Raw genomic sequence first — 18,095 nt, forward strand, 5'->3', positions numbered from 1 at the left:
ATTACATCTCCCTGATGATTGCAACAGTCACATAAACCCATTCTTTAGAAAAACAGGACTATTGGGATGAAGGGAAATCATACATGTAACTTAGCAGTTCAGAAAAAATTACTGCATGCACTACTCACGAGGCAGTCAAGAACGAACTGCCCCTGGATGCTCAGCGATGGATGAGTGGCTTATACTATACGTATTTAACATATCGGTAGGCCATAAAGAATGAGATCCTATCCTCAGTAAAATGAACAGACTTGGCAATGACGTTCCATGAATAAGCTAGACTCAAGCACAAGTGTTGCTGTATTTCTCATGTATCTGGAATCCAGAGGACAGAACATCAAAGCAGACTTCTGGACGAGAGGACCCGTGAGAAAGGGAGGGGGTAGTAAGGATCCTGGATTACGACCGAAGTGTCCTAATAAAACTATCCTGTACACCACATGCTAATAAAAACTCCTAAAGTGGGAGAAAAGCAAATATGTATGTGTGTAGGTAGAGAGAGCATCTAAAGACAGGAACGAGCATGGTGTACATCTACAAACTGCTAGTGAGGAAGGTCCTACAGCCCTGACGGAAATAATTTGGCGATATGAATCAAACACCATAAAAAATGCTACAGACCCTTTATCCGCAGCTGGGAACCAATACAAACATCATGCATTCGAGCTTCCAGTAAAGACAGCTGTGGCAATGGCGTACCGCCTGTGGTCTGATCTTAGGAGACTGTGGGGTATGGTCTGGGCTGAGGAGCAAAGACCAACCCCAGCACCACAGCTGGACTCCAGCACAACCAGGGAGAAGCTGCATGCACGAAAATGTATGGACCCTGACTGCAATGGAAAGGAAATCAAAACTCACAACTGTGAAGGATACCGTGTTACCATGCACTACACTATTAACACTCAATGGATGAACAGAGCAAGGTAACTAGAGAAATCAACACTCAAATAGCATCTCATTCTAGTGAAAACTGTAAAAAAAAAACAAAAACAAAAACAAAACACAACAACAAACCAACCTACTTAAGAAGCCACACTGCAATTTTCATAATTTGCCAGCTTGCATCATGAAAACTGTAAAAAACAAAACTATGTCATTTGGTGTATAACCACACTGTATTTTAAGCAATTGTGTGCCGCAGTGCTTTACGGCAGCACACACAGCTACGAGACTGGTGTGTACGGGTGTGTAGCCTTTCAGACTGAGGAGGACGTTAGAACTAATTACCAACTGTTTGAGCTCACTGGTAGTCAAAAACCAAAGTCACTTCCAGGGAAAAATGGGGTCCTACACACTGTAGCATAAAATTCGGTTAGAATGTCCAGTTGTCGAATGAGGAAAATGTCCCGTGTGAAGGTTCCGGCAGGCCGTGGAGCAGCCTGGGGAATGGGTTGGTGGGTAAATGAGGTGAGAGGAAGGCGAAGACAAACTTGGAGCCTAGCCTCAGATTTCTAAGCCATAATGTCACTGGATTTTTTAATTTATTATTATTTTGGCCTGATTAAAACATCACAACACAAAAACTACTAAAGCATTTTAAGGAAATGGAAACTTTAAAAAAAAAACTAACAGGTTTTTCCGCATGGTGTCCTAAGAATGAGGGAGGAGGTGGTTATGAGCGGCAGTGAACAAAAGTACACCTGCGGCAGCGTGCAGGCTCCGAGTACTGACTGGCTAGAAGAATTGGTACAAACACAACAGAAATCCTAGAATTGATCTGGTTACTTGCAAAGAAGGCTGACTTGAAAACAAAAGCCTTAGGCACTCTGGCTTACAAACCTAACTACCTTATAACCCCTGAAGAAATAGAAGCAGGGATTAAAACTCTCCCAAACAACAACAAAGTTCAGGGCCAGATGGCTTTAGTACAAAACTCTACCCAACTCTCAGAGCCTCAACACCAACTGTCCTCACATTATTCCACAAAATAGAAACAAGAAACATCACCCAGCAGTTCATTTTATGAGGCTGCAGTTACCCTGATACACAAACCACATTAAGACGCAACAAAGAGAGCATTACAGACCAATTTCCCTTATGAACACAGATGCAAAGGCCTCAGTAAAATACTTGCAAACCAAATCCAAGAATACATCCAAGATCATCCACCACGATAGAGGTTTGAACAGAGTGATGCAGGGATGGTTCAATCTACATAAATTGATCAATGTAATCCACCTCATAAAACTGGAAGACAAACACCACAGGGTCATATCTCACTACATGCAGAAAACACCTTCGACAAAAATCGATAAAATCCAATGCCCCTTTATGATAAAAGTCCTGGAGAGATTAGGGACACAAGGGACACACTTAAACATAATAAAGGTAGTTTGCAGCAAGTCCATAGCCAACATCAATTTAAATGGGCAGAAACTCAAAGCAATATCACTAAAATCGGAATCAAGACAAAGTTGCCCACTCTTCTATTCAATACAGTACTTAAAAGTTTTAGCTAGAACAGTAAGACAATGAGTGAAGACCAAAGGGATACAAATTAGAAAGGTGGAAGTCAAAGTATTATTTTCAGATACGATAGGATACATAACAGACCCTAAAATTCCACAAAGAGTCGTAGGGCTGATAAAACACTTTCAGCCAGGGGCTGGGGATTTAGCTCAGTGGTAGAGCGCTTACCTAGGAAGCGCAAGGCCCTGGGTTCGATCCCCAGCTCCGAAAAAAAGAACCAAAAAAAAAAAAAAAAAAAAAAAAAAAAAACACTTTCAGCCAAGTGGCTGGATACAAGATTAACTCAAGAATCAGGAGCCTTAGGGTTGGGGATTTAGCTCAGTGGTAGAGCGCTTGCCTAGCAAGCGCAAGGCCCTGGGTTCGGTCCCCAGCTCCGGGGGGGGGGGGGCGGGGGGGGAAGAATCAGGAGCCTTCCTTTCATACAAATGATCTATCAACTGAGAAAGAAACCAGGGAAACACCTTTCACAATAGCCTCCAAATAATAAAATAATCTTGGGCTAACTCTAACCAAGCAAGCGAAAGGCTTATATGATAAAAACTTCAAGACACTGAAGAAAGAAATTTTATAGAAAGTATCAGAAGATGGAAAGCCCTCCCATGCTCCTGGGTCAGTAGGATTAATACAGTAAGAATGGCCGTAAGAATGGGCATCCTGTCAAGATGTAATGCGATCCCCATCACATTCCAACACGATTCTTTACTGATCTTAAGAGGTCAATCTTCAGTTTCAGATAGAAACACAGTAACCTAGGACAGCAAAACCAATCCTGAACTGCTGGTGGTTATCACCAGCCCTGATTGCAAGCTGTCCTTTGGAGTAATAGCAATAAAAACCGCATGGCATTGGCACAAGAGCATACACGTTGGTCAGTGGAATCAAACTGAAGACGCAGACATAAATTCACACACCTACGGACATCTGGATTTTTGTTGTTGTTTTTATAAAAAAAAAAAAAAGCCAGAAATACACACTGGAGAAAAAGCGTCTTGAATGGCTGCATGTAGAAGAATCCAAATAGATTCATATATCTCACTGTGCACAAAGTTCAAAGTCTAATCAAAGACCACCACATAAAACCAGATACACTCAATCTGTTAGAAAAGTGAGGAATAGTCTTGAACTCACTAGCAGAGGAAAAGACTTTCTGAACAGAACATCATTAGCACAGGAACTTAAGATCAACAATAAATGGGACATCATGAAACTGAAAATATGTGTAAGGCAAAGAACACCATTATCCCCAAAGCAGCAGACTACAGATTGGGAAAAGATTCTTCTAAGAATATATCACTGAGGGCTACTATCCAAAATATATAAAGAACTAAGATAAACTAGGTATCAAGAAAACAACCCAATTAAAAACTGGGGTACAGATCTAAACAGAATTCTCAAGGAGGAAACGCAAATGGCTGAGAAACACACACACACAAATGAAACCATGAAATCTCCACGTATACAGATGGACCTAGAAAAAAGTCATCCTGAGGTAGCCCACACCCAACACAAATATGGAACATACTCATGTATGTGTGGATATTAGCTGTTAAGCCATGACAATCAATCTACAATCCACAGAGCCAGAGGTTAGGTAGAGTACAGGATAAGGAGGGACACACCTTGTTAGGAAAGGGAAAGGATGAGGGGAAGGGAGCTGGAAGGGGAAGTTCAAATGGGGAGGAAGAGGAGAGAGAAGGAAAGAACACAGGAAGAGTCAGCTAAAATTAACAGGCACTTGATGGGTTGTAATAGAAACCTAATACGGTTGAAGCTTCCTATATATATTTGAAAGCAATCCAAATGAAATTGCCAATGGGAGAGAGAGCCCTAACTGGCCATCTCTTGTCACCAAATGAAGTTTTCAACACCAGAATTGGGTTACATCTAATTGAGTTGTTGGCCAAAGGGAATCTGCAAACCTAGGCTGTTGCCAAAATTGGTTGCTCTTCACAAAATGATGGCAAGGACCCACTCAGCAAGAAGCTGAGGTGATGCCCAGAGCCTTCAACCCTATGATCTAGCACCTTCGGTGCAGGAAGGTACTCTGATAATACCAAAGGAGAAATGTAAGCACCAATCAGCCATAAACCCTGACAATGGCATCTAACCTGTAATACACACTACTGTAATGACTGCACGAAGCTTGTGGGACTAATTAACCAGTATCTGGTTTGACTGAAACCCTCCACCCACCATGAGATGGAAACCATACCAGACACATCTTAGGTGACCAAGAAGCCAAGACCAGAGAGCCCGGAGACCCAGGGTAAACTGAATACTAATGATCTTTTAAAATATAGTGATAAAATGACTCCCAAGTTGCTCAGTCACCACCTAAGCTTCTTCTTGCATCAAATACAGACTCATGAGATGTTCTCTGTGACAGACTTTGGAACGCTCAGCCCTACCCAGAATGTCTCCACCACCCCTTCCATCAGAGCCCCAAGAAGAGGAAGAGCCTAAGAGTTGGAGGGGATGGAGGACAGTAAACCAAGGCCATCTAAATCAACAGGATCAAATCGCTACCACCTCAGAGAATGAGGGAGCACACAGAGAACTTGCACGGGTTTGTCCCAGGTCCTTTGCATATAGATTACAGCTTCCAATCTAGTGTTTCTATGGAACTCGAGTGTGCAAACAAGTGTCTCGTGTGTTCTCTTGGGTTCTTTTCCTATCCTAATTGTTTTATCTTACTATATTTTGACTATTATTACCCCTTAGGGTCCTAATGAGATACAAAAAGGGAGTGGATTCCAACAGGAGAGGGAGGGAGGGAGGAACTGGGAGTAAAGGGAGGAAAAACACTGCCCTCCCCTCAAGAACCCTTAAAAAAAAAAAGCTTCTTGCATTGACAAAGTCCTTAATCAAATGATTCTTCCACTATTTCTCACTGTGTGAACCTCAAGCTGTTAACATCAACTTGAGATTCTATTTGAAAGTCATTTTCTTTTGCCTTTTAAGCAGATTTTGAACATTATTTTTACCTTAGTTTCTACACTTTCAACAACCTTGCTTCTAGCATGGTAGGCCCCACTCCTGCCTTTAGATCGCTGCAGAATTCTCTGCCTTTCAGATTCTATTGCTGTCAACTTATTTTCTGAACTCTAATTCAACTATAACTATCACCTCCACCAACATCAGGTTCCCACTACAGTACGATGTATTTACACACTCACATACTTCTCTCCAGAGAACTATATATTCTTTACACAACTGTTTTAACTAATCAGTAAACTCCTGAGGGCAAGGGTTCTTTCTGTATGCCTTGCTCTCCTACTAAAACCCAATAGACCGGCCATGAAGCAAGCCTTCCAATTTCTACTGAAGAATGAACACAGGAAACAAGGAAACTGAGGCTTAAATTTAGAGCGAGTTCAAGCTCTGCTGCTCCCCGACAATCCTTTATCACGTTAGATAGACCCAACTTATTTTTGCTAATGATAAAACAAAGAACCTCTTTGTGTAGAAAAATGGCCAAAGCAGGTTTGGCCAGGGCTCCTGTGTTCATAGTAAGTCAGACAGTCCAAAGCCATATTCTCCTGAAGATGGTAAGACTCTCAATGTCACAATTAAAGAACTGAACTAGCCACTGACGCTGGGCCTGTAAATGGTACCCAGTTTTTAAGCCCTTGGCTCTAGAACCTTAAAGAAAGCAATGTTGCACAGAAACCTGTCTTCATTTTTTTTGAGTGTACAGTTTTATTGTCTTTTGAATACACATTTGTTTTACTGCCAGTCCAGATAAACAAGTTTATAAAGAAAATACTAAACTTTGCTTTTGGCAGAAGTCAAGATAACCTGTGCAGATTAAAATGACTTACTTCAGTCTAAGAAATGGTTTTGAATCATACAAATCTTTTATGAAAAATAACTGTCCAAAAGCATTCTCCCAGCTTAACACATTTTCAGAATAACTCCCCCCCCAAAAAAAAATTCAAAAATACTACCATAAAAATATGTCAATACCGTATGGCTTTATGAAATAACTTCTAAATTTTTTGATTTTTATTTAAAAAGGTTCCCAAGTTTTAAATAAACAGCTAGCAACATTTTCTTCACTTAAAAGTGCATATATCTGGGAATGGGACATACATAACTTTTTGAACAAATAATTTTACAAATTAACACACACGAACACTTAAAATATTCTAAGAGGCAAAGTTTTTCCAGAAAAAGTCATCTAGACTGCAATAGATGACCTTTCACCTCTTTCTCTCTATAGCCTCTGGATTATCAAGGAGATGCTTTGGCAGTTTCAGGACATGTCACAGTCTCTACCAGGAGACACTGAGGATAATGAGGTCCGTGGAGATGGCAATGGTCTTGATGGCTCGGTGGGAATAGACGCATTACTGGACTGGCTCTCCACATCAGAGGCGAAGGTGCTATCTTCTCGTACGTCAAGAGTCTGTTCAACTGAGACTGGCGGTGACTCACTGCTCTCCACAGCTTGGCTGGTACTCAAGTCATTAGTAAGTGCCGTAACATCGCACTCCTTGTCCTCGACAGCAAGCTCATCCTCTATCGTGACGACATCTTTAGTTTCAAATGCTTCCGAGGATGGAGTGGAGACTTCATCCTGTCCAGGCTGAGGAAGACTGCTCTGGCTACACTCAACACTTGCCTTCACTCCAGCATCCCCGTCGCTGTCACTGTCGATGGTTATAACCACCGGGGACCGTGAAGTGTTATCTCCATGGTGTTTCCTATGCTTCTTCTTATGTTTCTTCTTCTTCTTCTTATGGTGTTTGCTTGTGTCTGTAGCTTTTCCTTCATAAACTATCTCTACACTTAGGCTCCGTGCCCTCCTTTTCCGCCTCTTGTGTTTTGTCTCTCTGTCTGATGGTCTGCTATCTGAAAAGCTATCGCTCTCGTCTTTAGAACCTCCGTCCAATTTTGATGGCTTTTGGTAATGACTCTCCTTCACTCTGGAAGCAAATGCACGAGACGGTTGTGCCTCCTCATTAGTGTCTTCCAAATGGCGGGTCTTGTACTTCCGCTTCCCTCCAGGCTTCTCATTTCTCATCCGGTCAGGGACAGCTGACGTAGTCCTCGACCTATTACTCGACACGCTCCTCGATCGGTGCCTCTCATAGTAGTAGTATTTCCTTTCACTGTGGTTCTTCCTCCTGGCATTTGTTCTTTCAGAAAAAGACTGAATTCTAAATTCTGGACTTGAAGATTGTCTAGAATAATGGGCTCTTGAAAGAGTCCTCCTCCTGTATGACGACTCATAACCATCTCTGTCCTTGTTTCGGCTATAGTAAGTATATTCCCACTTGTATTTGCTTCCATAATTATTTCTTAAATAATAGCGATCTCGATTTCTGCTTCGTGATCTTCGCTTGCCATGATCACTGCTACGAGACCTTGATCTACTAGTGCTTCCACTACTTAGAGAAAGGGTCTGGCTTCTTCTTGACCAGCTGCTATCTCTAGTTCTTGATCTCTTTTTGTCCTTTCTCGCTCTAGGTTTGCTACTACTCTCCCTGCTTCTGGATCTCTTATTCTTCAATCTTTTCTTCCCATGATGCTTCCTGTGATTCCTCTGATCATGTCCACTTCTACTTTGGGAACGGGAATCTGAACTCCTGGATCTTCCTCCCTTCCTATGTCGATGGTTATATGGGGAACATGCCCTGTCACCTCTTGTAGATGAGCTGTCCCTGGGAGTTGACAATGACGTAGATCGTTTCTCTTCTTTCTTTGAGTTTATTCTTGTGTCCGAATCACAATGGCTTTTACCCATCTGCTCATCTTTTCCAAGGACAGAACGCGGAGATGAAGCTCGACTAGCATCACTATCACCTGAACTGTAAGACTGCTCCTGTTCTTGTGTCTTCACTGTTTCCATTTTTTCATAAGAGCCCAACTCCTCAGAATCAGAAGACAGTTCAACAAGTTCTGGGGTCCGTTCAGCTAATGGCTTAACAAACCCAACAATGACACAATTATCTGATGATGAATCGCTGTCATTGTTTACGTCGTCATTGGCCTGTACTCCTTGTATCTGAGATGCGGCTCCTCCAGAAACAAGTTCTTCATCTGAACTGTCCGAAGAATTTAAAAGGGAAGACACGCCAACATGCACTTGCTCTGAATTTGAATACGACGGTCCAGGAGTTTCATCATCCCATGGTGCCTGCCTGATGGTGGATACATTCACATCTAGCTCTTGGGCTTCAGCCTCATCTGGTGATATTGTAATAACTGAAGAATCAGAACGGCTGCCTTCTTCAGATGAAGGAGGGCAATCATAATTAGCATGCTGGTCAAAAGCTGCCATATTGAAGGGAGATCTAGCAAAACTGATAAACTCGTGTATAAAATGCTCAGTTCGATTAAGCAAAAATGGTCTTAGGTCCGACACAAATGCCTGACTCTCCAAATCATAGCGAGTGACATTACTCATGATGATGTGCTGGACAATATTGACTAATGAGCCATGGGCTCCAAAAAGAACGGTAAGCTCACGTTTTAACCAAGGAACTAATCTGTGAAGGCAAGCTGGATTTCTACGGAAGAACTCAGCTGAAATATCCCTGTAGCGGCCACCGTCTTCGATACTTCTAACTCGAACACCAGCACGATAAAGAGTGCGCCTAAAATTAATAATATCTTGTTCTTGAACTTTCCGCAAAGACCTCTCATCTGTAGCAGTTGGCCCCCTTAATGCCATGTGTCTCATAAATTGAGGAATGTCAACATCTCTAGGTCTTGTTGAGATGCCTAACCCTTCAAACAGCACTCCACTGTCTGGCGGAGTGCTTGTTCTTCTACTGACAGTACTACTGGGAGAGTAAAGAGAGGCGTTCCGTTCTCTCGTCATAGTTGTCCGGTAGCGGAATCTTCGAACCTCAGGGGCGGTAAAAGAACCATTGTAGGAAGGCCTTAGCACATACTCCTTGAAGTCATCTTCAGCCCTCACAGAATGGAAAATGGAATCAAAGGGCTGCTTACACAGTGGGCACTCGGCTTTGTTTTTTGACCACTCTTGTACACAGCGGAAACAGAACTTATGTAGGCAGCGATCTAAGTAAGACACATTATCAAATCTATCCAAGCATATAGGACACTTAGAATCAGGAGACGCATCGGCCGGTACTGTCTGCTGCAGTTTGCTAGTGCCAGCTTTAGGTGAAAAGTTGTCCATTTTAAATTCCTTGGCAGCTGAGGCCATTATCTGTAAAAGGGAAAGAAATGGATCAGTAACTCAGTAATCGGGTAACTAAACAAAAAAGCTTCATGAAGACTCGGTTCATACTTCAGCAAAAATGGTTTTAACATAAAGACAGTACATAATAAAAGCCTAACAACAGACGAGCTCCAAGATCAGTTTCCTACGATCCAATTCTCTTTGTACCCTCAAGTGTTAGGAAAAGAACCAGTACGTGGTAAGCTCTTAGATATCATACCATAGCCTACATAGTCTTTAAGTATTTGACACAGCACATAAGCACAAAAGCAAACAGGTACCTATGTTCCTCACTCAGACTTAATGAGTAACCTTCCAGTGAGCCAGTTATCTCAGATGTTGTGACCACTATCTTCCCTTCCTAGACTGGGCTATTAGAAAAAGAAAAGAGAAAAACCCCTCTTGTCCTCTAATGTTTTCATGTATGGTTTTGTGTTTGTCAGACACATATACCTCTAACACTATGTTCTAATGATTTACTCTATTCATGATATACTGTATATTTATATAAAACAGCATACGAAACAATTTATGTGTACGTAACTTTGCACGTCATACAGTACATTAACTTTTCTGAAACAGCTTTTACAAAGTACTTTACATTTGAGAGATTTCACCTGTTTAAGCACATTCTAGTTTTCAGTGAGAGCCTGACTGAAACATGGTCTTTCAGTGTTAAAGCAGCGGAAGGCAGCAGCTAAGTGAGTGTCAGCTGTGGGGACTGCATGAGACAGACAGCCATCCATTACCATGCATTATGCTCAACCGTGGATCATTCCTAAGTGTTTCTAAGGAGCCTCCACAGCTCCTTTCGCTGTTGTCTTGGTTATGTCGATACTGGGTCTTACTGTGTAGCCCAGACTGCCCTCCCAACCTTAGGCAACACTACCACCTCTGCTTCCTGAGTGCGCTGACTGTACACACAGGCCAGAGCTAACCTTTCTTTTTTGCTGAATCTAAGAGTGAAGCCACAGGTGTATTACATGCTTGGTGTTTCCTTCCTCATTGTCTGCACCCCACACCAGAATGTTAACGATCAGTTTCTCTATATTTATCACATCACGTTGTAGCTTACTTCCGGAATGAGTTGGCCGAGGCTGAAACCAAACATGTATTTCAGCCCCCCCCCCACCCATTAACCCTTTCCTGTGCTAAACGCTCTACTAACCATCTTGTACATATGAAAACAATCCTTTCTTTACAGTTCTGAGCATAGTGCTCCTCTTCCACCTCTTCAGAGGGAATGCCTTCTCTCCACATGCTCACGGCTGGCCTCTACTCTTTCTCTCCCTCTCTTCTCCCTCTCTTCCCTACCCCCCCATCCCCGCCACTCCAATAAACCTCCTCCACGTGAAAAAAAATAATAAAGTGTGTTCACTTACGTCATCTTGACTTTCTTAGAACCATACCTTAAGAGGTCAATTAATCCAAACAAATGTTTCTTTAATAGTTCAGATATTTCCCCTTTCTTTTTAGAACTCTTCATTTCTCTCTATTTTTAATTAACCCACTCAGAAAAAGGGGTTTTTAAGACATTAAAAAAACCAAGAGGGGTTGGGGATTTAGCTCAGCGGTAGAGCGCTTGCCTAGCAAGCGCAAGGCCCTGGGTTCGGTCCCCAGCTCCGAAAAAGAAAAAAAAAAAAAAAAAAAAAAAAAAAAGAAAGAAAGAGGCAGAATGAACCCGCCCTGTGTACACCTCAGCCAGGCCACAGCGCCCTGTGTACACCTCAGCCAGGCCACTGCGCCCTGTGTACACCTCAGCCAGGCCACTGCGCCCTGTGTACACCTCAGCCAGGCCACTGTGCCCTGTGTACACCTCAGCCAGGCCACTGCGCCCTGTGTACACTTCAGCTAGGCCACTGTGCCCTGTGTACACCTCAGCCAGGCCACAGCGCCCTGTGTACACCTCAGCCAGGCCACAGCGCCCTGTGTACACCTCAGCCAGGCCACTGCGCCCTGTGTACACCTCAGCCAGGCCACTGCGCCCTGTGTACACCTCAGCCAGGCCACTGCGCCCTGTGTACACCTCAGCCAGGCCACTGCGCCCTGTGTACACTTCAGCTAGGCCACTGTGCCCTGTGTACACCTCAGCTAGGCCACTGTGCCCTGTGTACATCTCAGCTAGGCCACTGTGCCCTGTGTACACCTCACCAGGCCACTGCACCCTGTGTACACCTCAGCCAGGCCACTGCGCCCTGTGTACACCTCAGCCAGGCCACTGCGCCCTGTGTACACCTCAGCCAGGCCACTGCGCCCTGTGTACACCTCAGCCAGGCCACTGCGCCCTGTGTACACTTCAGCTAGGCCACTGTGCCCTGTGTACACCTCAGCTAGGCCACTGTGCCCTGTGTACATCTCAGCTAGGCCACTGCACCCTGTGTACACCTCAGCCAGGCCACTGTGCCCTGTGTACACCTCACCAGGCCACTGTGCCTGGTCTGCATTGTGAATGGGTAGACATGGGGAAAAAAGACAGAACAAAAAACAAAATAAAACAAAACAAAACAAACCTCTCCTTTGTAGTGTAGACAGTAAGTGCTCAATGCACACAAACAGCAGAGAGGGAAGGAACGGACAGATGAGGGAATATGGACTGGTACCCAGGCTTTGACTAAACACAGCTCTAAAAGCCAGAGGAATCTGCACTGATTTTAGTTAGTTAACACAATGGAGTAGAGTTGGGGGGGGGGGGGGGAGATCAGTATATTTCAAGACAGAGCATATTTTATCTTAATTTGTTTCTCTGAATGGCAGAATTTTAGTGTTTATTGAACATTTCTAATTCACATAAAACTTACAGCCCAGACCTGGGAATGAACATAATAGCTCAGTGGTAGCCCTGGTTTCTATTCCCAGGACTTAGAAAGGGAAACGAAGGGAAAAAGAACAGACCAAGTAGACCTCTGAACTTTCATACAATATTTAGACAGAACTCTGAAGTCACATTAGCCACATCTCTGATGTAATAATTGAGATGGCCGTCGCTGACGGATGAACAAAATGTGGTTTAGTTCTCCAAACATGGTCAAAGTCCGGGTTGGGGAAGTCACTGATCGGCTGAAGGAGAGACCTCCAGATGGCTCTGCCATGTTTCTCTCAGCCTTGGTAAGAGGAGTTTGTGTAGCGCGGGCTCATTACTGGTCATCCAACTGCACCTGTGAGTGCCCAGCCAGAGATGGGACGTCTACATCAACTTCCTCCCACAACACTCAGGGAAAATATACAAGAGGGGAAGACACAATGGAAGGGCCAGAGGACGGGAAGCTCAACGTCTGAGATATGTCATGGCTGTTGTCACAATCAACTCATAGCTGTGGTCACCTGCACAAGTTCAAGCCCGTTAAAAAAAAAATTACAGCCTGGGGCTAGGGAGATGTCTTACAAAGGACCCAGGTCAGCTCCATCATGGTGGCAGCCACAATCAAACACTGATGTGTGTGTGTGTGTGAGTGTGTGTGTGTGTGTATGTATGTGTGTATGTGTTTTCGAACCACAGCGATGGTTTGGAAAAATTCCCAAAGCCCCACCCTTAACTGGAGATCTATAGGTAGCTGATGGCTGCTGTGGGAGTTCTTTGAGAAGCAGCTACAGGTAGATCGCCCAAGTCCCTTTGGATAACCCTATAGCCATATGGATATAAGCATCACTAACAGGACCCCAGTGGGTTATATAAAAAGAGATATGAACACAAATTTACTAAGTGATAAAAAGTAAGAAAGTACTGACTGCTACAACAAAACATACAATAAATGAAATACACACACACACACACACACACACACACACACACACACACACCCCACCACATATTGTATGGTACCATTCATACAAATGACCAAAGTAGTTTAATAAAGAGGAAAAGATGACTTTAGTGATGAGATTTCTGAGAAGATCAAAGTGTTCCCTAATTACATTTGGGTGATAACCACACACCTTGGTGAATACACTAATGACTATATTCACATAGCTAGGAAACAGATGGGAGATTTATTTGCAAAGACAGACCCACTTATGTTTTGTATTTCATATTCTAGAAGCCTTGTAATGTTCCTCTACCCTAGTAATCCAGGGATTAAGCCCATAAACCAATGCCTCCAGAGCAGACTCATCAGCTCTTCCTTAATAGCCAAGCACAAAACAAAGTCTATTACTTCAGGATGCACTGAACTTTTCCTTTTTTAATCTTCAAATCTGCCAATTCTAACAAAGATTTTAAGAAACCCTTTATACCATAATTTTGGAGAAATTTCAGGGTCAAACATATCTAGGGAAAATAGATGGAGATCATGAACTTCAGGATTTCTTTTTTTTTCTTCAAAGTCAAGGCTTTCTACGGCATTTCCTAAGTTATCACTAGACACAGAACCTAATCATCTGATTGTACTTTAACTCGGCACCAGTTAATACTGAAAAATGCCACTCTTGGGGTGGTGCACTAGGTCTCACTATGTAGCCCTGGATAGCCTGCAGCTCATACATCTGCTTGCCTCTGCCTCTCGAGTGCTAAGATTAAAGGCACGGACACCACCTCCAACTAGAATCAATACTACTTAGTTTGATCTCCCCAGAGACCAAGCTGGAACAAAGTTGAAAGTTATTTCTCAAGTATTCTCAACTGTAAAATCATTGTAGTTTGAAACGGCTTGGCCCAGGGAGTGGCACCATTAGGAGGTATGCACCCTTGTTGGAGGAAGTGTGTCACTGTGGAGGTGGGCTTTGAGACCCTCCTCCTACCTAGTCACCTGGAACACAGTCTGCTTCTGGCTTCCTTTGGATGAAGATGTAGAACTCTCAGCTCATCCAGTGCCATGCCAGCCGGGATGCTGCTGTGCTTCCTCCCTGGGTGATGGACTCAACCTGAGTCTGTATACCAGCCCCAATTAAATGTTATCCTTATGAGGCCTGTCATTGGAGGAGAAGGAAGGATGGGTGGGAGATACGTTTGAAGGAAGAGGAGGAGACTGGAACAGAAAGGAGAAGAGGGAGGGAGGGAGGGAGGGAGAGAGAGAAGAAGGAAGGGAGGGAGAAGAAGAGAGAGAGAGAGAGGAAGGAAGGGAGGGGGAGAGAAAGAAGAGAGGGAGGGAGGGAGGGAGGTTGGGAGAGAGAAGCTGTGGCAGGACAATGGAGGCTGACATTAAGATTCCGCTCTGTGTATTTACAGGTTGTTATTAATGTTCCTAAGGGATGGATGGTACTGGGCTTTGTATGTTTAGGGGGGCAATTATATCTTATCAGTTGGGTCAAAGAAAAAAAAAGGGATATAATCCGAATAAATACCTAGTATGGGGCTTGATGAATGAATGATTAAGAGTTCAACATAGTTGCCTAAGTTATGGGAAAGTCTGATTTTGGTAGTGATCATCACCTGTATCTCTGACAGGTTTCCAAAGATAATAACAATTATATTTAACATATCTAAGTAAAGTGGCTAAGGACATTCACAAGTAGATAAAACAGAATGATGACTGGTAAAAGCAATCTGCATTCTACTTGTAAATCTGAACGGTTTAATTTTAAAAGTTATAGAAGCTAAACGACCAAATCCCAAATTTAATTCCCTCTTTTTCGGTGGGTGGGTGGTGGGGCTAGACAGGGTTTCTCTGTAGTCCCGGCTGTCCTGGAACTCAAGAGATCTGCCTGCCTCTGACTGCTGGGATTAAAGACGTGCACCACCAGCTTTAATTTCAATTCCAGTAATGAAAGAACTTTATTGGGACCAGGCATCCTGGGATATCCCTGAATTCCCAGATCAATGAAAGATGAAGGCAAGAGGGTCAGAAGATCAAGGTCATCCTTCGCTACATAGGCAATCCCAGACCAGTCTTGGCTACAAGAGTCCCTGCCCAAAAATAGAGGGGTGGGGTTGCTTCGAAGCCATTCCAACGGAAGCCACTCCTCCTAGATAAGCACCGACTGAGTGTGGCTGACTTCGAGCATTGCATCCCATCTATTAAAACTCCAAAACCTCAAGTTCTCTCAAACAGAAACCTCTACCCAGTATTAGCTTAACTCTTTGGCACATATTTTTGTTTTCTCTCCCCTTTAACATGGAAACTTGCTCACCAGTTTCCTTTTTTAACAGTGCTTTCACCTTTGCACTGCCCCTCTCCAATTAACCAATCAGAATCAGCAGCCCAAGAGGAAAGGGCACTACCTAGATGTGTAATGAAGTCACAAGACCTATAAGCCCTGCCCACAATGTGTAGCACTGCACAACTCCCATAGCTTTAAGGGCTTCCTTATTCGAAAAAAACCCACTGTCTCGGATGGAAAGACAACCACACTATGTACATTACATAACCACGATTAACTGAAATGCAAATCCCATTTCACAGACAGGGTCCGGGGCTGGGGACCTGCCAAGGTCACACTTCTAATCAGTGGCAGCAGTTTTGTCCAGACACACTCTTTCCGTCTTCAGTAGCGCTCGAGCCCTTCAGGCGGTGCTAGGAGACACTCCCCTCGCTTGCCCACCGGAGCCGATCCACAGGTGCCCTGCAGCTTGGCGACCCCAGCCCTTGGAAAGGCCCGGACCACAGGGCTGCTCCCTGGCCCACCAACCTCTCACCCATTGTTCCCGGACGACTCACCTCCGAGGACGCGGTGGCAGGGACCGCTGGGCCGCTAGAAGCCAGCTCCCGCCGGCCCAGGAGGCTCGGTCGGTGGCGGCAGGATCCGCGAAGGCGTACCCGGCGGCTTCTGCGCCTCCCCTCCTCGGCAGGCGCCAGAGGGGGCGCTTCACCCTCCTCGCGAGACAGCGGAGACCCCGGTGGCGGCGGCTGCGACCCCTGTGACGTAGAACGCTCATCACCAAAGGCAGTTTGGGGGTGGAGAGAAGGCGAGACCAACCCCCCGAGCCCGCGCAGCAAAACACGGCCCTCCACCCCCGCGCTCTGGACGCATGCGTACAGCAAGCGCACGCAGGAGGCGGGACCTGCGGCACAGACACCAGACCCAGCCCCCACCGCGGGGGGCACAGCACAAACTCCAGAATCACAGCCAAATATGCAGAAACGCTGCCTCTGTATCTAGGGAACCTCACCAGTTTAACAAGTTGTTAGAATCTCTATGGTGTCACAGAGCTCCCAGAGCAACCTGATTCTTACGTCTATTTCAGCTGGGATGAACACTAGGCATCTCTTTCACCCCGCCATAACTCGCCGCGGCCTGCTTTCCGCTTTCCATTCTCGGAAATCACACTAAAATTGTATCTGAGCCCAAAGCGGCGCAGCACAGCCTCTGCCGGCCAGGCCTCCACTGTGCTGAACTGCTAGTTCGCCTGCCAAGCCGCCTTTCTTGGGACTTAGTATTTCAAACTTGCTGCAGTCCTAAGCATTCGATAGACGTCCGGTCAACACTTGTTGACTGACAGATTCACCATCAGCGATCAGAGATAATATTCTATTTGTTCTTGATGAATGGCTCAATTAACAGTTACCAGTTTTAGTTACGTAAAAGAGTAGATGACACTGTTTAAGTCAAACATAAACATGAATGTCTATCCGCATTTTGTGGAAACGGATGTGGGTGTGGGGCGGCAACTTTGATTCTTTCAGGGTGGACTATTTGCAATTAAACTTTTACATGCGCAAGATGGCACACTATTTTGTATTAGTACCGCACTGCAACTGCAGAATAAAGCAGTTAAGGAATTCCTATCTGAGCGCAAAAAAGGCGCGATCTTAGCATTTTCTCTTTTATTCCCTCCTGAAAGGCGGGCTAGGCCCGGATCACGTGATGCGTTTCAACTCCGGGCGGAAGCTGGGGGTGGGGGGGTTGGAGAGCGCGCAGAGCCCCGCTGAAAAATGGCTGCTGCATCCGAGTGTACTGCGCCCCGGAGCGGGCTGTAGGGCCCGCGCCACCCCGTCCCCGCTGCTCCCTTACCATGATGCCGGTGAGTCGCCGAAACCTGGACTGGACTTACTCCTCGGTAGGTACCGGGAACAGGGGAGCTCTAGAGTGCCCCATCCCAGGACCCGCAAGCCGAAGGCAGGCAGTTTGCTCGCAGCTTGGAACTCCAAAACCCATTCCTAAATTGATCGTTCACGCCCTGCCCTCAGCTCCGCCTCTTCCTGGAGGACACGCTTTTCCGCCTCTGACGTCAGTGGTTGCAGGGCCTGCTTGCTTCTAGGCTGCATTTTAGGGTCTGTGAGACCTTTCCTTCTGTAGCTGGTAACCAGGCCTTAGGGAAAGAATCCAGCACATTGATTTTTCTTTTTGCTTTTCCTCCCTCCTTTTAGTTGCTACTTGCAATCGTCTTGCTCTCTTGGGGATTCGTCATCTATGCATCAACTGTAGCTGCACGATGGCAGCTACAAAAGGAGTTTCCAGACAAATTCTTCTGAATGAACTTTTGTAATTCTTAACAAACCGTTCTTTTCCTCAAATGGCACCTATGTAGACTCAAAAGTAAAATTCACAATGCAAATTT

The 18,095-nt window shown here is 44.8% G+C and overlaps 2 protein-coding genes across 2 annotated transcripts; one reads left to right on the forward strand and one right to left on the reverse strand.

Annotated features, from left to right (window-relative positions):
* Window positions 1-6,140: 6,140 nt before the first annotated feature.
* Topors (TOP1 binding arginine/serine rich protein, E3 ubiquitin ligase) lies at window positions 6,141-17,725 on the reverse strand. Its single transcript, NM_001108658.1, is given in 3 exon segments — window positions 6,141-9,652; window positions 16,255-16,452; window positions 17,549-17,725. Coding segments are annotated over 3 exon segments (3,129 nt in total). The 5' UTR covers window positions 17,552-17,725; the 3' UTR covers window positions 6,141-6,724.
* Window positions 17,425-18,092, forward strand: Tzmp1 (transition zone microprotein 1). The gene is given in 2 exon segments (NM_001401225.1): window positions 17,425-17,594; window positions 17,905-18,092. Coding segments are annotated over 2 exon segments (150 nt in total). The 5' UTR covers window positions 17,425-17,549; the 3' UTR covers window positions 18,010-18,092.
* The last annotated feature ends 3 nt before the right edge of the window (window positions 18,093-18,095 follow it).

The sequence above is a fragment of the Rattus norvegicus genome, chromosome 5 (assembly GCF_021556685.1).
Source record: "Rattus norvegicus strain SHRSP/BbbUtx chromosome 5, alternate assembly SHRSP_T2T, whole genome shotgun sequence".
Classification (NCBI taxonomy): Eukaryota; Metazoa; Chordata; class Mammalia; order Rodentia; family Muridae; genus Rattus; species Rattus norvegicus.